Below are 22253 nucleotides of genomic sequence, written 5' to 3'. Positions count from 1 at the left end.
TGTTAACTCAGCACAAGGAGGTGGCCTTCCGGAGCTCTGGCAGAGTAGACGTCGTGCTGTGTTAACACAGATGAGGAGGTGGCCTTCCGGAGTCTGGTGGCGGTGTAGACATTGTGCTGTGTTAACACAGATGAGGTGGTGGCCTTCCGGAGCTCTGCCAGTGTGGAAGGCGTGCTGTTAACCCAAAGGTGGTGCCTCTCACTCAGGTGGTTCGAATCCACCAGCTGCTCTGTGGGAGAAAGATGGGCAGTCGCCTCCTGCGTGATTTACAGCCTCGGAAACCTCCTTTGAGGTTAGATATGAGTAGGTTTTGTGCTTCTCTCCAGAGGAGGAAGATATAATCACTCAGATAAGGATTAACTGCCTAACCTCCTTCAAGTGGTCAGACCCTCAGCATCACTGGTAACCACAGGGGTTCTCAAGGCCTTACGCACAGTTTAAGACCACAGGTGAACTCAAGGTTTAATCTGCCCTAGTAGCTAAGGAGGGAGCTCCGGTGGCCTAGTGGTAAGAAGCTGTGCTGCAACCCCAGGGGTACATGGTTTGAATCCACCAGCTGCTTCACAGGAGACAAATGGGTGATTTCCTCCCGTGCAATTTACTGCTTCTGAAAATCTGCTGGAGGGTCAGCTATGTGGTCAGTTCTGACTCAGTGGTATCAACAGTGAGTAAGGGGCTGTGCTGCCAACCCAAAGGCACATGGTTCAAATCCAACAGCTCCTCCCTGGGAGGGGCATTCTCCTCGTGTGAGATTTACTGTCTGTTAAAGGGAAAGATACAGTAAGAGAGACAAAGCACGGAGGCCTCACAGACTCTCACATTTGCTAAAACCATAGAGCACAAATAGATGACCTCTGACAATCATATTTAGTAACAGCTGGTTTTATGATATTCATTCTATAAACCATCCTCTTCATGAAAGTAGCTGCCATGGGATCATCCCTTCCTACAGTTAACAACCAACAGGGCTGATGCCAAGAGTGTCTCATCCCATTTGCCAGAAACAGAATTATACCAGATAAAGACTATAAAGACATAAGCAAGAACTAGCTGAGTCTTCTTTATTGAAAAGATCAGGCTAAGTGAGAATTTTTTACTGCCTATGCCTGATATTAAAAAGACACATGGCCTGAATCAGGAGCACCTTAGTCTTCAAAGTGACATCATTGCTCTTGAGTTTAGAAAGGGGTCTTTGATAGCTTTGAGTTGTGGTTTTGGAAAAGAATACTCAATAGTCCATGGACTGTCAAAGGAACAGTTATGTCATTGGAAAAGAGTAGCCAGAGTGCTCCTTGGAGGCAAAGATGGTGCAGCTCCATCTCTCATCCACTGAACATGTTGCTAGAAAAGGCTATACCTTGGAAAGGGACATCATGCTTGGGAAGGTGGAGGGTCAGGGAAAGAAAGATCTCCCCTCAATAAGATAAACTGACACAGTGACTGCAGCAATGGGCTCAAGTGCGTTAGAGATGATGAGGACAGCACAGGATAGAACAGGATTCAGATCTGCTGTTCACAGGGTTATTATGAGTTGTACTCAACTCTGCGGTACTTAACAACAACATGCCCAAAGTCACTGAAGAAGATCCAAGACTACTGCCCTAAACAAAGACTGTATCTCAATGTCAGAAAAGCAAAAATCCTTCCCACTGGACCAATAATCAACATCAGGATAGACGGAGAAAAGATTGACATTGTCAATGATTTAATTTTACTTGGATTTACCAATAACACCATAGCAGGCAACAGTCAGGAAATCAAAAGACTTACTACATTGTGTAAATTTACTGTCAAGGACATCTTTAAAGTGCTAATGAACAACAATGCCAATTTAAAGACTAAGGTGCACCTGATCAAGTGATTTCTTTTCCACTGTTTCCTATACATGTGAAAGTCAGACAGTAAAGAAAACTGAACAAGAAGAACTGGTGCCTTTGAATTGTAGAGTTTGTAGAGTACTGACTATAACCTGGACTGCCTTGGAGAAGTGCGACCAGGCAAGGATGATGAAACTTCATCTCATGGACCTTCGAAGAAGATATCGTGTTGGGAAAAGAAGTTCAGGGAAAGAGAGGAAGACCGTCACAGAGGTGGACTGACATAGTGAATGCCACAATGGGTTTCCGGCTGGCAGGAATCATGAGGCTGGCAAAGGACAAAGAAAAGTTTCTACCTGTTGTTCACAGGGTTGCTATGAGTCAGTCAACTCAATGGCACATAACAGCAGTAACACGCTTGATTCTCAAGGTTCCCTGGTGGCACAAATAGGCTTGTGCTTGGCTACCACTGAAAGGTTGGTGGATCAAATCCTAACAACACTACAAAAGAGAGGCATAGAGACCTCTTGCAAGACAACTGCTATTGAACACCTGTGAAGCACAGTTCTACACTGATGCTGAATTGACATAATGGAATGGAGGTTCCCACTTCTCCATCTCTAATCATGCTGGCTCTGACCACAATTCATTACTACATCTCTTATTGCTAAGATTCCTACCTTTCCACTCCGTGAGTCCGCCCCATTCTCTTTTTCCTCTCCCTTCACAATGAAGCAAGGTAACCAAGGGAATGACTGTCCATGTTTGATGGACCTGGGTTGGAGTCTCAATACTGTCACTTGATGTCTTTGTGTTTGTGGGTCCAATACATAACCTCTCCGAATCCCAGAATCCTCCTTCGCAATCCAAACACAACCACAGTGACTTTCACAGTGACTCCCAAGGATTAATGAAATAACACGTGTGAAGGGCTTAGCCTCCTTGTTGGCCACGCACTCAACACTAACTATATGTTTGGATTAATAAGATTTAATACCAAAGGCAGCTTCCATGTCTTTTATCTGCCATCTACTCTCCATCACTGTGGGAATGGGGGTTGGTGTGTCAGAGACATTAAGATTGGCAAGGGATAGAGCAGGGTTTAGGGCCGCTGTACAAAGGGTTGCTGTGAGTCACAGGCGACATGACGGCACATAACAATAACAACAACAACTCTGTATTTCATTCTTAAACATAATCTCTACTTTTAAAAATGTCATTAAGGTGCCATGCAGTCATCTCCAACTTGTTGCCTCCCTATGCGCGACAGGGTGAAGCCTTGCCCGACCCCAGGCCATCCCCACATTCTTCACTGTGCTTAAATCTACTGTTGACGTTCCATGTTAGTTATTAACCAACATCGCAGCTGTTTCTCGTTGGGTTGAAATGTGCCACATCAGCACGTGAAGGTCATTCACGGACTGAAATGTAGGTCCTCATGGGCTCTACTCCAGCCCCATCCCTAAGGCAGATGCTACTTGGAGGCAGCCCTTCCCCAGTTAAATCCGAGTGCCTTCCAACCGGAGAGGCGCATCTTCTCACCCTAGGTCAGACTACATTCCGCTGCTCTTTCTGGGGTTTCCTAGGACCCCTTATTTCAGAAGTGGACAGCTAGGCTGCTTCTTAGTCTCGAAGATCCACTGAAACCTGTGTGCCATGGACGACTCTGCTGGCATTTCACATAGTGGTGGTATAGCTTCCTGCATCACAGCACCACACAAACCACCACAGTATAATACATAATAATAATATAATAAAATGTAAGTATAATACAGGAGGCTGGTGGACCTTCAAAGTCAAAGCCTTGCCAATGGTAAAGCACACATATAAAACAACTTTAAAATATGTTTTAGAGCTAGCATAGCAATCCATATTAAGAAATTATGTAATAACACATTCAGGGAACAAAATATCATATCTCTAAGTCAACTGGACCGCTTGCTCAGAGAGTATTAATTCTGATTGGTATAATTCAAATTGTGCTTTCCCCCCCCCCTTAATCTGTCTATCCTCCTTCTTCCATTTGTTTTTTCCATGCCTTTCCCTCCCACTCCTAAAATAAGATTTTACTGGAATATCTTTACAATAGGAGAAAAAAGGCCTCAAACAAAGGACCACAGCTTTCGTTAGCTTTATCTGAGATACTTTTCATAAACAGATGTTTACATGTGCATTACAACAGGACATAAGAAATCTGTGTGCTCTGGTGGCCTAGTGGTAAAAAGCTGTGCTGCCAACCCAAAGGCAGGCAGTTTGAATCTACCAGCTGCTCCGAAAGAGAAAGATAGGCACTCTCCCACCGTGCAATCTAGTGCCTCTGAAAAACCTATGGAGGGCCAGCTACGAGTCAGTTCTGACTTGATGGAACAAAACATCTTCAAGACCATAAAAAATGTGTCATCTCTTTCACTCAAGCATTTGCCATCTTCTAATTTTTTTCATCAAAAAAGAAAAATCATTCATTACTGAGTATCTTCTTCCCCCCCTCCATGAAGTTACTAAGACTCTTCCCGTTTGTACAACCACGTCACCTCAGAAGTAGCCACCTTTCCCATAACATCTATAAGAAATCACCACTTCACCAAGGAAGACATTCAGATGGCCAACAAGCACATGAAGAAATGTTCAAAATCCCTAGCTCTAAGAGAGATGCAAATCAAGACAACTATGAGATATCATCTCACCCCAGTAAGACTAGCAAAATTTAACAGAACAGCAAGCAACAAATGCTGGAGAGGTTGTGGAGAAACTGGAACCCTTATTCACTGTTGGTGGGAGTGTAAAATGGTGCAACCACTGTGGAAAGCATTGTGGCGCTTTCTCAAAAAGTTGCAAATATACCACTTGACCCAGCAATTCCAGTACTGGGAATATACCCCAAAGAGACCATAACTGACATCCAAGCAGATATATGCACACCCATGTTTATCGCGGCTTCGTTCACAATAGCAAGGAATTGGAAACAACCTAAGTGCCCATCAACAAATGAATGGATAAAGGAGCTGTGGTATATTCACACAATGGAATGCTACGCTGCATTGTAAAACAAGGAACTCATGCAATATTATTCAACATGGGTGAGCCTTGAGGACATTATGCTGAGTGAAATATCTCAGTCACAAAAGGACAAACACTGTATAATGCCACTGCTGGAGAATGGGACTGACATCAGGGTTGGGGTAAGAATGAGAAAACCTGGATGAATTATGTAAACTGCACTGAAACGGATGAGGGAGAGAACAGTTTAAAAGCAATATAGTATAGGGCATTATGATTATCATAAGAGTCCAGAATGAAGGTTGCAGAGTAGAGTGTACTCGGGGTGGGGGTGGGGGGATTTGGGGGTATTGTATACCAATGAAGGAATTTTTCTTTTACTTTTCAGAGAGAAGAGTGTACTGGGGGAGGGGGGAGGGGAGAGAAAAGTGCAACAATGAATGAAAGGAAATCCAAAATCTCTGTAAATGTTCATTGAAATTAATGATAAAAAACCAAAAAACAGTAACAAAAAAAAACCCAAAAAAAGAATTCGCCAAATTTCAAAGGTAAAGAAAAAGAATACTTTATTATAGAACTTATAAAATAATTAAATATTACACATATATTTTGACTCTTCTCTATAATCCATAGTTTTATTCAACATTTTCTTTCCTTTCCTCAGAATTCATCCCGCTCACTCAGAGAAGGAAATGAGAACACATAAGAACAAGCTGTTAATTAATAAATTAATTTCTTCCATAAAATAATAGAGTGATACTTAAATGAGGGGGCAGGTAATTTGCAGTTTTTCGGAGGGCGAGAGGGTGGTGTGGAACCACTTTTTGGTTGTTCTGCCGCTGTTAGAAATGGCCACCGCTCCAGACAGGCCAAGGAGACCAGGAGAAGCTAGTAATCACAATTTCTGTGCAAGTGGAGAAGGCATGATTTTCATTAGGATGGGAACAAAGGGTGCAGCTAAATTTAACTGACCGCTGTCTAGAGGTTGTGCTGACTTGGCTAATCCTTGTTTGAAAGGAGACTTTTTAAAAAGCAGTAAAATGGGGTTACATTCATCAAAGAAGTGGAGGGATAGCCTGGAATTACATAAATATGCGTTTTATAACCACTTCTCAAAAGAAAAAAAAATATGACAGGAGGACAGAGCCTCATGAGTTACTCGGGTTTTGGCAAAACAGTCGGTGTTTTTCCAATTGAGAAGGATTTTAAACTCGTCAGTGCCTGGCAACAGCTGGCTTCCAAGGACCGAAAATATCATCTGAGAGATTTTTAAATGCTTGTATTCATGGAAAGGTCTTGGCATATAATGATTTATTAAGGTTTATATGGCAGAAAAATAGATGAATTTTTTTTATTGCCACTGTGATTTTTTTTTCTTGATAATTAAAATCATTCAGCAAATTTAAGCATGTCAATTGGTAGAAAAACCAACCCACATGTGGCTTTTAATTGTCCAAGTAGTTCTGATAACATGCAGGGGACATTAGAAGGGCTGGTCTCATCTCGTTCTCAACACTGGTTTCTGGAGTCGAGTGTCTTCTAAGTCAATGGGAAATGAACACCTCATCCGTCCTCATTCCTAAAAAGCAGACGTGTGGCTCCTCAGAAGTGCCTTGTTGGCAGCAAGGGCACGGCGACACGTTCAGCGAGCACCAAAAGTGAAAGGCTGGTCTGATGGGAAGACGTGTCATCCTTCTTTTCTGGAGTGTGGCTTTCAATTAAATGGACCTCTTCGGTGGTCAGGCTGCCCTGGGAACACTTTTCAAGTTGGCCTTTTGGTCTTTGAGACTCTCTAGGAGAAGCATATAAACAAACAGACACACACACACGTGCACGCGCGCACACACACACGCGCGCACACGCACACACACACACACACGCGCGCACGCACACACACTAAATGAACATGACAGCGAAGCCTGCTAGTCCAGCAGCAAGCACCATTGTGAGCACCATTAGGATTCGCAAGATTCTTGGTTGGGGGAGGTTCAGAGCCCAAGCGATGAGCTCCAGGTTCTGACAGGTAAGGGGTCCCACCCATGTGTGATTGCTCCAGACATCAGTCTTTGACCCGAAGGTAACTGAATTCTTTGAGGTCTGGAGGGCGACCTGTGCCGAAGTGGACAAAAAAAAAAAAAACCTCATCAAAATGAACTTTCAACATGTCTCAGTGTGATTCATCATTGCTTCCATGAACAGTGCAAATAAAAGATTCTTTTCCTCTCCTTTTTTCTCTTTGTAAGATTTCCCACCACTTCGCGTTTCTCAAGTGCTTCAGAGTACCGTCGGCTTCACTGCTGTCCATCCCTTGGGGCTGGTCTCCCCGAAGCCATGGCAGCCTCACGGTCGGTCGCTGGTGTTGGAAGGTCAAGTTCTGGCCCTGAGGTGTTGGGGTGGGGGCGTCCAGATCAGCTCTTCCTTGTGCACGACCTGCAGCAATGCTTGCCATAGAATTTGTGGTTGCAGACACCATGTGGAGGAGCGAGGCGGCACCAACTAAAGAAATCGACACAGGATGGGTCCTCTGAAACGAGAAAACGCACTTAGTGGTCGGGCCAGGGGGCCATGCCTTTTCCTCTAAAGCTGCTGTCCTGGGTCTACCTACCTCATACCTCTGAATGGTTCCCCCAATCGTAAAGTTAGGACTTGGTGGAGACTGAGGAGGGGGCAGTGAAGGACACAAAATAAATGTCTGTTGATTATAGTTATAATAATGATTGCTCATAGCTGATTATCAGTGCTTCTGCTGAGTAAGAATTTCATTTGCATTATTGAGGATGACTCTGGAGTGAGACTGAAGCCATATTGCTTTTTCTCTTTCTCTCTCTCTCTTAGTATGCAAGCAACCAACAAATCCCTTGGGCTCAATTTCCAAAATATGACCGGCATTCAAGCAGTCTTACCTCAAGGACTCCAAAGGACCCACTTCGCGCTGGTCACCTGGAACAGTCTCTACTGAAGAGCAGGAAGTCCTCTCCTACTCGGGACCCATGTGCATTTCTCAATCCAACTGCCAATCACTGATCCACAAGCCAGAGCCCATTGCTCTTCTGCCCAACACTTTCCATTCGCTCCCATCTCACTCCAAGGAGACCTCAGGTCCTCACTGTGATGTACAAGGCTCCCCTTCCCAAGCTAGTCTATTTTCAGTCCCCTCACAGGCATGTGGGACCAGAGAAGAACTAGTTAGTGTCTTTGAACTTGGGTGCTGGTGAAGACTACTGACTATATCATAAATGGCTAAAAGAACAAATAATCTGTCTTTAAGGAAGTATTCCTTATAAACAAAGACAGGGAGATGCCCTCACACACACACTTGGACAATGGTGTCAGAAGGGGCTTCTTGTTGCTACCTGCTGTTGAGGCCAAACCGACCGGTAGCTGACCCTCCTCCACTGGGTTTCAGAGGCAGTAAACTGCACAGGAGGAGACTGCCCCTCCTTCTCCCACAGAGCAGCTGGTGGACTTGAACCATGTGCCTTACAGATTGCAGCACAGCTTCTTACCTTTGTCCAGCACAGTCTGCTCTGACTCACAGTGACCACATGCACAGGACAGCACGATCCTGGCTAATTCTACACCAGCCTCACAATCCCTGTTGTGCTTCAACCCATTCTCACCGTCACAGGGTCAATTTGTCTTGCTGAGGGGCTAGTTCCTGGTTAAAGACATCTCACTTGGAAAAGCAGGTCAGTGAGAAAAGAGGAAGACCCTCAGGAGGTGGGTTGACACAGTGGCTGCATGGGGGGGCTCAGCACAGCAGAGAGTGAGGATGGAGCAGGCCTTCACTCGGCAGTGTACGTACGACTCCCCGGCCCCTCACAGCACCGCCAGCAGCGGAGCGTCCGACAGCTCCCCACCTTGTTTACTGTGCCGGCTACGGTTTCAGTGGCCTCCTTGCTTTTCCTTGGACAGATTGACATATTCCTGATTCGGAGGCTTCACGTTAGTTTTTCCCCTTTTCCAGGAACATCTCCTTCTAGATGTTCAAATGGCTCATACTCCTTACACCCTTCAGGTTTATTCAAATAAATACTGCATTATCCTGAGTATCCTAACGGCTCCTGCACCAATGCGCCACTGAGCTGGCCCAATACGTCCTCCTGACTCCCAGGAATTCTCATTCTGTGTCCTTGGCTACAGTTTTACTCAATGCTACTTTATCCGCTAACATCATGTATGTATTGATTGAGTTTGCATCTGTTCCACCTAATATAATGACAATTTATTAGGAGGGTCAGGAGTCTGTCCATTTTGCTCATTGCTAGACCGACAGAAAAACTGGGTTCTGGCCCATGCTACTGTTAATGTTGTAGATGCTCATAAAAGGCACCAAATAAATAGGGAATGCAAATTTCCTTCTTCAATCTTGATCTTGATAACCTTAAAAAAAAAAAAAAGTCCACCAGATGCTCTGCTGGAGAAAGAGGGGCAATCTCCTCCTGTACCAGTCAGATCCGATTTGACGGTACGTGCAAAAAAATAATAAAAAAATTTTTAAAAACCCAGTAAAAATGACAATTTTTTCCTCAGAGCCACACAGCTAGTAAATACAGCAGAGTATGAACTTAAAACCATTTTCGTGACTTTAGAATCTTGCTTGTCACTGTTCAATGCCATCGACCCTCTCCTACTCTCACCCTGGCCCATCTGAAGACGTAGACTCCCATGAGGAGTAGTGTATTGCTGTCGGATGTCTGGAAGTGTCTAGTTTAATCCTGGGTTTATCTGGAGCCCAAGTATCTTTCAGATGATGTAAACAACGAGCTATAAAGCAAATGTGATAGACCTGCCTCTGGGGCTGTCTTTTTCTAAACAGGGTTTAGATAGGATCTTCACACACAGTACATCCAATGCAAAGTCATTTAGGATGGTCCTCCAGGGTGCAATCCAGTTGAGATGCCCACAGTGATGGTGTAAGGGAAATGCCTCAGAAAAGCAGCTGTCAGCCTGGGAGGAAGACTGAACAGCACCGCGTTCACCTCTTGGGAGTTCTGTTCTCAGACTCTGGTGTGAATGGCGCCCCCTAGAGGTGTGCAAGGCACAAGCTGCCCAACCAAATACAGTGGCCTTTTTTTTTGAGAAATTCTCTGCAGACCAGCATGGTGAATGGGAACCCAGGGGCCCTTTACCTTTCTTTTCAGGAGCTGGACAGAAGTTTGTGTTACAGGCTCGCAGTGCTGGGGGCTTCTGATGCACGAGACAACTGGAGGCGGGCCGGCCTTGCTGGGCGCAGTGGACGGACCGTGTCTGGACCCCGCCTCCGCAGGTCACCGTGCACTGCAGTGGAGGGGAGAGAAAGAGAGGGGTCAGGGAAAGGTGTCCTCTCCTGAGAGGGAAGGACATTAGAGGGACAAGACCCCCAAGCTCTATGACCTGTCCAACATGCCTGCAGGCCAAACAGGGACTGACAAGACCCAGGAATGAGCTCTTGGGATAGAGTCTGTCCTAACTTGTGTCGCTGGCTGATCTGATTAGCAGGGTCTTAGGCTGACACTGCAGATAGAGCCCAAGAGTGCATATCGCCCTGGCAAGACATCATGCTTGGAAAGACTGAAGGGCAGTGAGAGAGAGGAAGACTTTCAATGAGATGGACCGAAACGGCAACTGCAGCACTGGGCTCAAATGTGTCAGAGATGATATGGACGGTGTAGGACAGGACAGGGTCCAGGTCTGCTGTTCATAGGGTTGCAATGAGTTGTAATCAACTCAACTGCACCTAACAACAACCAGGGGGAAAATAAACTTTTATCAATGCTTTTGGAACCAGTTTATTTCCGGTCCAACCCCCTGCTGAGAAGATGCCTTTTCAACTCAGATACACTGAATCAGAACTTGTAATTTTTAAAAGATCCCCAGCCACAAATTCTTCGAGACCCTCCCATTTGTGAAAAAGGAATTGTCTTAGAAGTGTCATAAAGCAAAGCAAAGCAAAGTAAAACATGGTCTGCCTGTGATGTTTATGGGTGAGAATGTTTAAGGGTTAAGTCAGGTTATCAAGAATGTATGGAACAAACATAACAATAGTTGAGGGGCATGAGTTGTTACTTGAATTATTCAGACATAGAGGAGAAGGAGGACATCATACACTATCAAGCAGCATTTCTGAAGTATATTGATGGTGGCTGGAGTGACAACAGCAGCTTTACTGTTCTGTGACAGATCTGTTGCTGGGGGTGCATGCTCTCACTTATTCATTTACAGCAATCTGAAAGATATTATCATTTCAAGTTTCTAGATATACAGACTGAGACACAGGATTTGTACAAGCTGCCCAGTGCCACACAAGAGCTGGACAGAGAACACAAGCAGTGTTGTTTCCTGAACTTGAACTCTTTCCTCCTCACATGTGGACAGATCTCTAAGTATATCTCTTGGTCAGCTCCTTCTAAAACTGCACACAAGAAGCCTTGGTGAGACAATGGTCAAGCGCTTAGGTGCTAAACAAAAGGTTGACAGTTCGAATTCACCTAGCAGCTTCATGGGAGTAAAGAGCTGGCAGTGTGCTCCTATAAAGACTGTTGTTCTTACATAGCATTGAATCAGAACTGACTCATAGCTGACCCTCCAACAGGATTCCAGGGGCAGTTATTTGCACAGAAGTGTCCACCTTTTTCCCATGGAGCAGCTGGTGGATTTGAACCACATACCTTTGGGTTAGCAGCACAACTCCTTATTTCTGCTGCACTGAACTTTTTTTTCTAAGCCTAAAAGAGCAGCCTAGAAAAACCCTACTGGGCAGTCGTTCTCTGTCACACAGGGGTCAGGAGAAGTTGAAAAGAAACTCAATGGTCCTTGACAAGAAACCCCTGCCGCACTCACCCGTTGCCATGGTGACGTGTACCACTCGGCTACCAGGTTGTACACAGGGCGGGCAGGACAGGCCCCCGGGTTGCAGGCTTCCTTCAAGTTCACACTGGGTTTCTTCAGGTTGCGGCACCGGCGCTCTGGGAAGGTGATGAGCTTTCCCGGGAAGACCTTCTCGCTGCACTTCACGTCTCGCTTCCTCACACCTGCACCACAGGTTGTGGAGCACTGGGAGGTAGGGCAGAAGGTGTAAAGGTCAGAGCTCCATGTCCACGGCCAACAAGCAGATGGGTTCCTAGATAAGCTTTGCCATCCACATGGAATCCAAGGAATGAGAAGTTGGAAGGTTGACCATCCACGGATAAGCACCTTCAAACTCCCACAACGCGGGCAGGAGGTGTGACCTCTGGCTAGACCCACCTCCCCTTCCTTGTCGCCCTTCCCCTGATTCCTGCTTGACCATTAGGCTCATGTTTGGGGCAAAGCCCTCTGCAAGGATTCCTCCTGAAGGCTGGATTAGGTGGACCCTGAGGTTGTCCATCTAGGACTTGCAAGCCTCACAGGTGGCTCCATTCTCTACAGGTCTTTATGCTCTCTGTGGGTCCAGCCACCATGACCAGGGCTTTATAAAGGTCTCATGACCTCAATTGTGTTTGGGCTTGTGTTGGAGGAAGCAGGAGTGGCATCCACTTCTGAAAGGGCTTGCCTCTGGAAACTCTATGAACATTCATAGGGTCACTATGAGTCGTCTATGACTCGATGGCATCTAACAACAATAACAACAACAACACAGAGAGAGCTACATTGGCCTAGTGGACAGAAAGTGATGCTACCAAGCCCAAGGTGGGTGATTTTAATCTACGGCCCTCAGGCCTGGTTCAAATTGGGGTGTTTTTTTTTGTCAAACATACTTCTAGGTGGTATAGCACTGGTCTGTCCACTTGCTGTACTCGTGGTTGCTGTGAAGCCACACATTGTGACACTGATGTGTCAAATGCAATAATGGTTACCCATGGTGGACAGTGTTTGGTGGAGCTCCCGATTAAAACAAGCTTGGAAGCAGGAGAGGCATCCACTTCCAAAAGGGCTTGCCTCCGGAAACTCTATGAATAGTGCTCAGGTCTTTTGTTCATAGGGTCACTATGAGTCGTCTATGACTTAATGGCACTTGACAACAATAACAACATGATCTCAATGCGAGGGTTGGCCAACTGCCAGACAACAGGCATATGCACACTGAACAGAGAGGAGCTTCGGGGACGTGGCTTCTAGAAAAGCGGAGCGTCTCGGGAGAACCTGCAGGAAGCCTGCAGCCATACCTCACTCCACGAGGAGACGACCCACTGCAGCCGGGTGTTTTTGGGGCACCGTCCCAGCACACAGCCCTCCTGTGACTCTGGCTTTGGGATGCTGGCGCAGGCGCTCTCGGGGAGGGGGTCGGCTGCAGCAGAACTTCTGCACAGGACTTCTCGCTTCTTCACTCCTCGCCCACACGTCTTGGAACACTTGAGAAGAAAAAGGAGAATGCCACTAGTCCTGGACAGTGTTCTTCTGGGTAGATAAGGAGAACACATTGCTGAAGTGTGTGCAGTAGGATTTTTCAGCGTTTGAACGAACTGTTCAATCTCTTACAGCCACTAGCTGAATCCCTTCTTGTGGCCACTAACTAGGAGAGGTAACTTCCTTAAACGCAGGCAAGCCTTCACCCATGACCTTCTGAGCGCTCTGTGGCTGCTGGGCTCTCTGTAGTCTGAAGGCGAGTTTTATTGACATCAGGGCAGAACTGAATGCTCTTTTCGGGCCGTGTGGTAAATGGTACATGATGTGTTCACTGGTGAATGTGTGCTTTTCTCTGGCAGAAGGCACAGAAGACGTAGGAGCCTGAGTAAAGAAGGTGATTCTGGCAACAGGAGCAACATAGATACATGCGACTCGGTAGAAAAGAGCTGAATTTGCGATTGATATGGAAGGAGCTCTGATGGAAAATACAGTTAAGCACTTGACTGTTCCTCCAAAGCTCAGCAGCTCAAACCTACTAACTGCTCCATGAAAGCAAGTTGATGACAGGGACGGTGATGGTAACAGCAGCAATGATATTAAAATCAGCAAACCACAGCACAGAGAACGTTTACTTCACGTCTCCTGTGTGCTGATGTGAGTTTAGTGTGGGTTCTGAAGCTGGTATCACACAACTCCCTAAGAAGGCCATGGCCTCACTCTATAATCCCATTTTACAGAACAGGCAATTGAGAATCAAAGTACTTAGGTCTCCTGCCCAAGACCAACCACACAGATGCTAATAAGCAACTTCAGAAGACTCTCTCTGACGCCAGAGTATGGATATGAGCCACTAAAATACAGCCACCTGTTCACAATACTATTTTCTAACTGGTTAATGCTCATTCAGTGGCATTTTGTCTTGTATTTGCAATGGTTTGCGTGATGGTAAAAATATGTTAATTGCTTCCCAAGGACGTAGGACGCTCCCTGGAGAAAAGATGGGCAGTCTCTCTCTGTGTGATTCATCACCTTGGGAACTCCAGGAAGGGCCACTTATGAGTCAGTGCAGATTTGAGACTTGATAGAATAGTGAGTGAGAGGTGGGGGGAGTGGTGGAGAGACACACACACACACACACACGGACACACACACACACGGACACACACACACACACACACAGAGAATGAGATGTGCCAGTTCTGCTGCTGACCCAAAGCTGTGCCTTGCGGGGTCCATGATACAAAGAAGCACACGGTCCCCCAGTGGGATTTACATCCCTGGAAGCCCACTGGAGGGTCAGCTAGGAGTTGCCTCAGATCTGATGGGGATGGGGGTGTAGAGAGAAAGAAAGAATGACAAAGAAAGAAGTCAGATGCAACACCATCTATTACTCGGATTTATCCTTCCCTATAAAGGGACACAAACGGGCAAGTCAAAAGCAGAACTGATGTGTTTAAATGAGGGTGCTGCTGCGGTCAGGACGTGTGCCTGGCTCCACAGAGCTGGTGAAGCTACTGCACTAATTTGTTGTTTAAAATCTGTTTGCCACCCAAGGTCCGCAGATGGACTGACAGCTGAAGAGGCTGCTGGGGAGCAGGGGCCATCAGCCTCTACACCCACATTTTGGACCAGGAACGTCTGCCTTGTGGGAGCTGGCCTGTGAACTGTAGGATGCTCAGTTCTGTACGCTAGATGCTGGTAGGTGCACCTGCTAAGATGTGACAATAAAGGATGTGTCCAGTCATTGCCAAATGTCCCTTGGAGGGCACAATCACTCTTGCTGGAGACTGCTGTACTTGTTCAATGGTATTCTTTCCCATGATTCCTGTCTGTACTCCTCTTTTTTTTAAAAAAAAATTATTTTCTTAATTTTAATGAACATGTACAGAGATTTTGGATTTCCATTCATTCATTGTTGTATTTTTCTACCTGCCCACCCCCTCCCTCCCAGTTCATGCTTCTCTTTGAAAAGTAGAATTCTTTCATTGGTATACAATCCCCCCACCCCGGGGACACTCCACTATGCAGCCTTCATTCTGGACTCTTGTCATGACCATAATATCCAATCATATATCCCTTTTAAACTGTTCTCTCCCTCATCTATTTCAATGCAGTATACATAATTTATCCAATATTTCTCAGTCTCACCCCAATCCCGAGATCAGTCCCATTCTACAGCAGTGGCACTATGTAGTATTTGTCCTTTTGTGACTGAGATATTTCACTCAGCATAATGTCCTCCAGGGTCACCCATTTTGAATAATATTGCATGAGTTCCTTATTTTTCAATGCAATGTAGTATTCCATTGTGTGAATATACCACTCTCTATCATTTGTTGATGGGCACTTGGGTTGTTTCCAACTCTTTGTGATTGTGAAAAAAGCCACGCTAAACATGGGTGTGCATATATCTTCATGGGTGACAGTTATGGTTTCTTTAGGGTATATTCCCAGTCGTGGAATTGCTGGGTCAAATGGTATTTCTATTTGCAACTTTTGAGAAAGCACCACACTGCCTTTCACAGTGGTTACACCACTCTCTGTACTCTTCTAACCCCACCCTTTTCCCATTTAAGAGTTTAAACATCTTTTGTATAACTATATCTGTATTTTCCATTTGCTTTGAAGAATTCAGTAGCCAGTTCAGCCCACCAATCCTTTTAACCTGTACTCACTTGTCAAGCCTAGCTGGCCCCCTTCCTCCAACTCCAAACCCTAAGGAGAGGACTCTATGGTCCAGTCATGAGAACCAACAACCTCGCTCCCCAAAATGCAGAGTCCCAGGCGCCCTCTCATTACATCGGAGTTACCCCTTGACATAAGAAGGTGTAAAAAGTTGAGAAACTCCTGGGAAGGGAAGGGACCTCCTACATGTCTGCCACCTTCTGCCTGGGGAAACTGAGCCTCCCCATGCCGTCTAAGTTACCTGAGACCAGGGCCCCAGACTCCACTCTGGAGGGCAGGCCTGGCTGTTGCAGACTTGAACCTGAGTGGGTGTGCTCACTGGGCAGAGGGAGTGCAGCACCGTGTCCTCCTTCTGGAAGGGCTTCTTCTGGACACACTGGACCTTCCGGCTCTGCTGGCCACCCGCGCAGGGTCGGCTGCACATGCTCCACTCACCTGGCTTCCAACTTTTAATGAGGGAAAAAGAAGGATATTTTCAATGAAGCTAAGGCTTTGGATCATAACTTCAAGTGTACTGACAACAAAAGATCAACCACTTAACAAAAGCTTTCAGTCAACACTGGAACCAACAAGAGCAACTCCAACTAATTATTCTCTGGCAGAAGTTGGTGACTACATGCCTGTGGTCCAGATCGGATCACTTGTAATTAACACACGGTGATGGGAAGAAGCACATTCCTTCCCGCGGGATGGGAAGAAACTCCTGCCATTTTGAGTTCTGACAAGTTCAGTCATTTATTCAAAGTTAGTGGGCTCTTAATTGGGGGCCAAGCCCCTCTGCGGGGCATGATGGCTGGAAGCATGAATCTGGCAGGGTGGGTCCTTTCACTGAGATGCCTCCTGCACAGCGTAGGAGTGGATATGGGAAAAGACAGTACATTCTGGTGAACGCTTGAGTAAAAGATAATGCAAAGACTGACAGAGTTGGTGGAGGAGTGATGAATGAGAGAGAAGAGGAAGGGAGGGGAGGAGAGGAGAGAAGGGATGTGGGGGAAAGGAATAGAAGAAAGGAATGGAGAGAGGAGGGTGGAGGGAGAGGAGAAGTGGAGAGAAGGAAGGGGAGGAGGAGGGAGGGAGTGGAAGGGAGGGCAGGAGCAGAAGAGCATGGATGTGACGGAGAGACGGACAGTTTCAGAGAAGGTCTCACAGAGGATGTGCCTCCGCGATTCCTCTAACTGCTTATTTAAAATAGTCTTAAAACGGACGAACGCATCAAGATCTAACCTTGTATTCTTTGCTTAAAGATAAGCAGACCATTTTCCACAACTATCAGAATTGTGTTTTCAAACAACGGACCCCTCAAAACTACTAAACCTTTTCAAGAAACGTATTGGATTAACTATTTACACTTCTTGACGTGGAAGCACAGCCTCAACTTGCTAAGCCTGATTCAACTGCTGTAATGTGTAAGTCACACAGCAAAGTCTGAAAGTGCACACATTTCTTAAAGTATAACTTTAGACAAGAAAAACTGATAAGACCAAAATAATGCGTTTGTGATTCCTTTGCATTTCTGAAGCCTTTCCAAATGTTCCTCTAACTTTTTGTCTGGTTCTGCCCCCCCTCCCCCAGTGTGAAATTAAAGAAGTTTTGCCCAGAAGCAGCAGCACACGCATTTGCAGAGTACAAACTCATTGCAGAGGAGTCCTGGCGGCTCAATGGTGGAACTCTGGATTGCTCAACACAAGGCCAGAGGCGCACACCCACCAGCCTCTCCAAAGGAAAAAACCACACGGAAGTCTATTTCCAGAAAGATTTACAGCCTTGAAAACCCCATCAGGCGGTTCCACTCTGTTCTGCAGGGTTGCTATGAATTGGCATAGACTTGATGGCAATGGGAAACTACTGGTTAATTCATTTTCTCCTATTGAGCTAAAGATCAAAATACTCAAATTCACTGATGTCAGGTTAGAACCCACTCACAGCTGATCCTCCACCGTGTGTCCAAGGCATGAGAGCAGACTGCCTGTCTTTCTCCCATGGATCCACTGGGGGCTTTGAGGTGCTGCCTTTGAATTAGCAGTGTGTCTCCCTACAGGCTACCCAGAGCTCCCCCAAGTAAGTCACTGAGCTAAAGACAGATGATGGTAACTAGGAAAACTCCTCAGAATTGTCTAATGACATGAAACTTACAATAAGTAGAAGAAAACAGAAATACTATGAAACTAATGGCTTCAACATTTTTCTATAAAAATGGCATTTGTGTTCACCAATTTCTAAGACTTTGTCTTTAGGTGACAATGTGATGGCTTTGTGAAAATGCTGGAAAGAGCACGGCAGGACAACTTCTCACATGACAAGCCTGACCCTCCACATTTCAGTCCTGATTAATCACTCGTTTGCCCTTAACCTACTAATGTAGAGTCCAGACCCCTACACATTCCTCAGAAAAGTGAACAGCTCTGTAATTTTCCTCTATTCATGTTTTTTAGAACATAAGACTTTAATGGCATACATCATACTATCTCAATTATTTATTTATACATCCATTTCTTCCACAAGCATGTGGTTTTGCCGATAGTGGGGACTCCAGGCCCTTCATCTCTGCACCCCCAGTGTCAGCTCGAAGCCTGGCACACCCAAAGTGCATACGACACGCTGGCTGTGTAAGAAAATAGCAAAGTTACTTCAGTCAAACTCCTCTCTTTGTAACTCAAACTGTTTTGGGCTCTTTTCAAGAATATTTCTAAGAAGGAAGAGCCCCTGAAACGCTCAGGCCAATAGAAGACACTGAGATGTAAATAGGAGGGTGGGGACGGTGGGAAGGGGGCAGAAGACCCTGCCCGTCTCTCCAGGCCCACGCCACGGGGTCCCAGCAATAGGCTGACCTCCCTGTTAACAGTCTCCTGCATTTCTGTGTGCAGTTGCAGAGCTGTAGGGAGACTTTAGGGACCTAGTATAAACTGGGTTTTCTGCCTTTTCATGGAGTACAGATGGTGGGTGTGCAGCTGGTGAACCCGGGGTTATTACAGGTTGGAGTCGGCTTGACAGCCCCTCACCACAACAGTCCTATATGAATGGAATCTTCTGCTTTGATTGGCTGCTGTAACAATGATGAGGAAGGAGGTTCAGAATCAGAAAACATCAGCCAGTGTATCTCTACACACCCAACCAAACCCAACTCTAGCACAAAAGGAGCAGAGACACTGTTCTGGCAGTGAGTCACTTGATACTCCTTCCAACCAGAGACACTGGCTAAGAATAAAGAGAAAAACCTGTGGAAAGTCCCCAAGTTCCTGTCTTCACTTCGTGCTCAGGATACCTGGCTCCCAACTCTCAGAGAAGAACGGGGTTAACTCTCAGCATTTGGGATCGTGGACAAGTCAAACCTCAAGCGATGAAAACAAATGTGTATTTATTTACAAAGAAGGAAACACGTTTTTATAAAGTTTGTGGAATGTGAGTATAACACCACAAACCACACGGTGCTTATCAAGGTGATGTGCAAACTGGTGAAGACAGCGTCGCTCTAAAAGCCACTGCCAGTTCGACAGAAAGCTATCTGGCAGAAGTCAAGTCACCAAAGAGGAGACTTCATTTGGCTGGGGAGAGTATTTAAAAATAGCATCCAAACAATAGTGAGATGAGAATCCAGGCCAAAGGAAACACACTGTGGTCCCCATCAGGCCCCCTAACCAGAGCCAAAGCCCTTTGCTGGCCTTTATCCCTTGATTTTGGGCTTTGCTACTGTATAATTTGCATTTGGGGCTTCATGGTCTATGTAGTATGATTCTTAAATTCTTGGACGATTTATATAGGATTCTGTGCTATATAAGTTATCTCCTTTTGGTTCAAGTCAGAGAAGAGAAGCCAATGCTCAAAGGTGAAAAAGAAAGACTTCTTTTTGACCCAAGGTTGAGTTTGCACAGCTAAACTAAAGCGAGTTTGCTTTAATCCCCTCAAGCCTTATGCTTTCACATCCATTATTTTTCTCCCTCGCACTGCATTTTGGGTGTGGAGTCTACCTTCGTGTCACTTACTTTTGATAGAAGACTTGGCAGAGGGTTCTCAAGCCAAGGGTAAAGACACACAAGCACAGACAAGACCAGATGGACGTTTCCAGGGCACTTACTAGGCAGGGCAGGAGAAAGCATTGCATATTTTGGGTTCGGTGGCTGGCTTGGCCTTCGCATTGCAAAATAAAGAACTGACTTGGGTCTTTTGATCCCTTAAGCAGATGGCCTTGATATTTGCGTAACCTAAAAAGACATCAAAAGTCACAAAGGAAAAGAATTACCGACAGCCAATACAATTTGCTTTCTAAGCTGAGCATCCAACCTCCCAAGTTTCTGCCATTTCCTTTGGTACGCAAAATCCAAATGCTTTGAGCAAATGCCCTTTTTTGGTATAATCTGAAATTAATTTAAATTATCTCAATTTTGATCTGAGATGAGAGTTTCCAGACTTAAATCATTTTAATGTTAGCTCCTTGGTCTGTAAGACTGATGTGGACTCTGGAACCACAGGAGACTAAATCTAACCTTTGGGAAACCCGGGGACTGTAAAGGAATATGTGTCACTAATCCTTTGCTCTCCCCTCATACACCCAGCGGACAAAGGTTCTTCAAACGGAGCTCCTGCTGACTGAAATGGGAAAACCACTGGCCTAGCCTAAGCTCAAGGCTTAACATTTTACTTGGCCACTGAGTACTTTCTACTTCCTCAAGAACATAAAACAAAAAGTTGAACTCACTGGCTATGTATTTAAACCTCTGATTTTACTCACACTCTGATTTTACTTATTAGTGGCATTCCATGTTTTGTCTGTAGCTGACATTCAATGCTCACTTCTCATTTGAAGAACACACTTTACATGTGTGAGACTAACAGCTTTTCTCAGCTCTACAAACAGAAATGCTGTTTTCCCTTCGGGTGGTGTTTGTCTCTGTCTGTAAATTAATTTTCCTTAAAATAGAATTTAAGGGCAATGAAGTCACTCACGCTGAAAACTTTAGGTAGACAATCCAGCTCCTGGAACTGAAAGCATATTTGTTAACAGAAGGTATTTGCAAAAAACACCTTGTGATTTCCCAAAGAAGACAATTTCTATTTAGAGAACTTGTTCATATGGACTTTATTTCCCATTTTCCCTGCTAACAATCGTCTAATAAGTTGAGGGATTCCTAAATGTACGTGAGGGGAGAATCCTATAATGCATTTTATCAGCATCCTTCCCTAGGGTCAATGCATACCCTATAAATGGGAAAAAATTAGTGGAATTTCTCTCTTCCCAAGAAAATTGTGTTTCTGGCTCCAAGTGCCCTTCCTGGAAGTTATTAGAAAATATCCCCAAGAATATTTGTTATCTGTCAATATGCTCACAGTTCTCAGTAACTAAAAAAAGAGTAGAGCAAAAATAAAGATTTCTCTCTCTATCTTATCTCTCTCTATCTATCTATCTATCATCAATCTTCTACCTATGTATCTCTATATCTATCTCTATATCTATCTAAATCTCAACAACATGATCCCTGGGGCACAAATCTCAGTCTGTCAAACATATAAGTGTATTTATGTGCACCCTGGAAAAAAAATAGAATGATACAGCCTATTGCCAGTGAGTTGATTCAGATTCACACTGTTTCTTCTAGAACTCTTTATAGAAGACAATCCATCTTTCTCCTTTGGAGAAACTGGTGGATCTGAACTGTTAACCTTATGGTTGGCAGTACAATAGGTTACATACTGTGCCACCAAAGCTCTTTAGAATGATGCAGATCAAAGAATGAACACTGGCTGTTAGTGAATAGGTGTTTGCTGTGAGTCAGAATCAGCTCAATGCAATGGCTTTGTGTTGGTTTCCTTAAATTACTGATTACAGAATTATGGGAAATAATTTTTCTTTTTTTATAGCATATTGCCTTTGAGATGTTATTAACAAAAATCTATTACATTTCTAGTTATATAAGATCTTTTTCTTAACAGAAATATTTTTTCATTGATTTGTACACATAAAGAATGGGCATTAGTGGAAATCAGAGTTCTTCTGAGTCTCTCTTTGTTCCTGGTCCACGGTGCCCAATTTGGTCAATGAGATGGACACAGCAGAAGACCCACAGTCACCAAGTGCTCTGATTAGAGAAACGAGAGACCAGTCTTTAGGTTTCAAGGAATTGCGGTAGTGCAGTAATTAGAGTGCTTGGCTGCTAATCAAAATGTCAGCAATTCAAATCCCCCAGCTGCTCTGTGGAGAAAGCTGTGTTAGCCTACTCCTGCAGAGAGGACAGCTTCAGGTCCCTCGGGGACAGCTCAGCTCTGTCCTGCAGGGCTGCTGTGAAGAGGCTTCAACCTGAGGCCAGGGGCTTTGATGCTTCTGGCTTTGTTTGCTGGCTTTCAATCTTCCAAGGGGACAAGCATGACAAGAGGGACTTGTATACAAGGAAGTGAAATTCTGGCATCTACCTAAAATGCTTCCTTCTCCTTGCTCAGTGATTACTGGTGCTTATG

At 45.1% G+C, this 22253-nt stretch overlaps 1 protein-coding gene across 1 annotated transcript in view; it reads right to left on the bottom strand.

Annotated features, from left to right (window-relative positions):
• Window positions 1–7222: 7222 nt before the first annotated feature.
• ADAMTS18 (ADAM metallopeptidase with thrombospondin type 1 motif, 18) overlaps window positions 7223–22253 on the bottom strand; it is a 134245-nt gene continuing 119214 nt past the window's right edge. Inside the window, exons 18-23 of the mRNA XM_006888817.1 lie at window positions 19879–20005; window positions 16048–16252; window positions 12941–13126; window positions 11637–11849; window positions 9947–10094; window positions 7223–7338 (exon numbers count right to left, since the gene is read on the bottom strand). Coding sequence (XP_006888879.1) covers window positions 7223–7338; window positions 9947–10094; window positions 11637–11849; window positions 12941–13126; window positions 16048–16252; window positions 19879–20005 — 995 coding nt within the window. The remainder of the gene's footprint in view (window positions 7339–9946; window positions 10095–11636; window positions 11850–12940; window positions 13127–16047; window positions 16253–19878; window positions 20006–22253) is intronic.

Source organism: Elephantulus edwardii, unplaced genomic scaffold (genome assembly GCF_000299155.1).
Source record: "Elephantulus edwardii isolate Elephantulus edwardi_28Jun2011 unplaced genomic scaffold, EleEdw1.0 scaffold00072, whole genome shotgun sequence".
NCBI lineage: Eukaryota > Metazoa > Chordata > Mammalia > Macroscelidea > Macroscelididae > Elephantulus > Elephantulus edwardii.
This window is presented reverse-complemented; position numbering and strand designations above follow the sequence as displayed.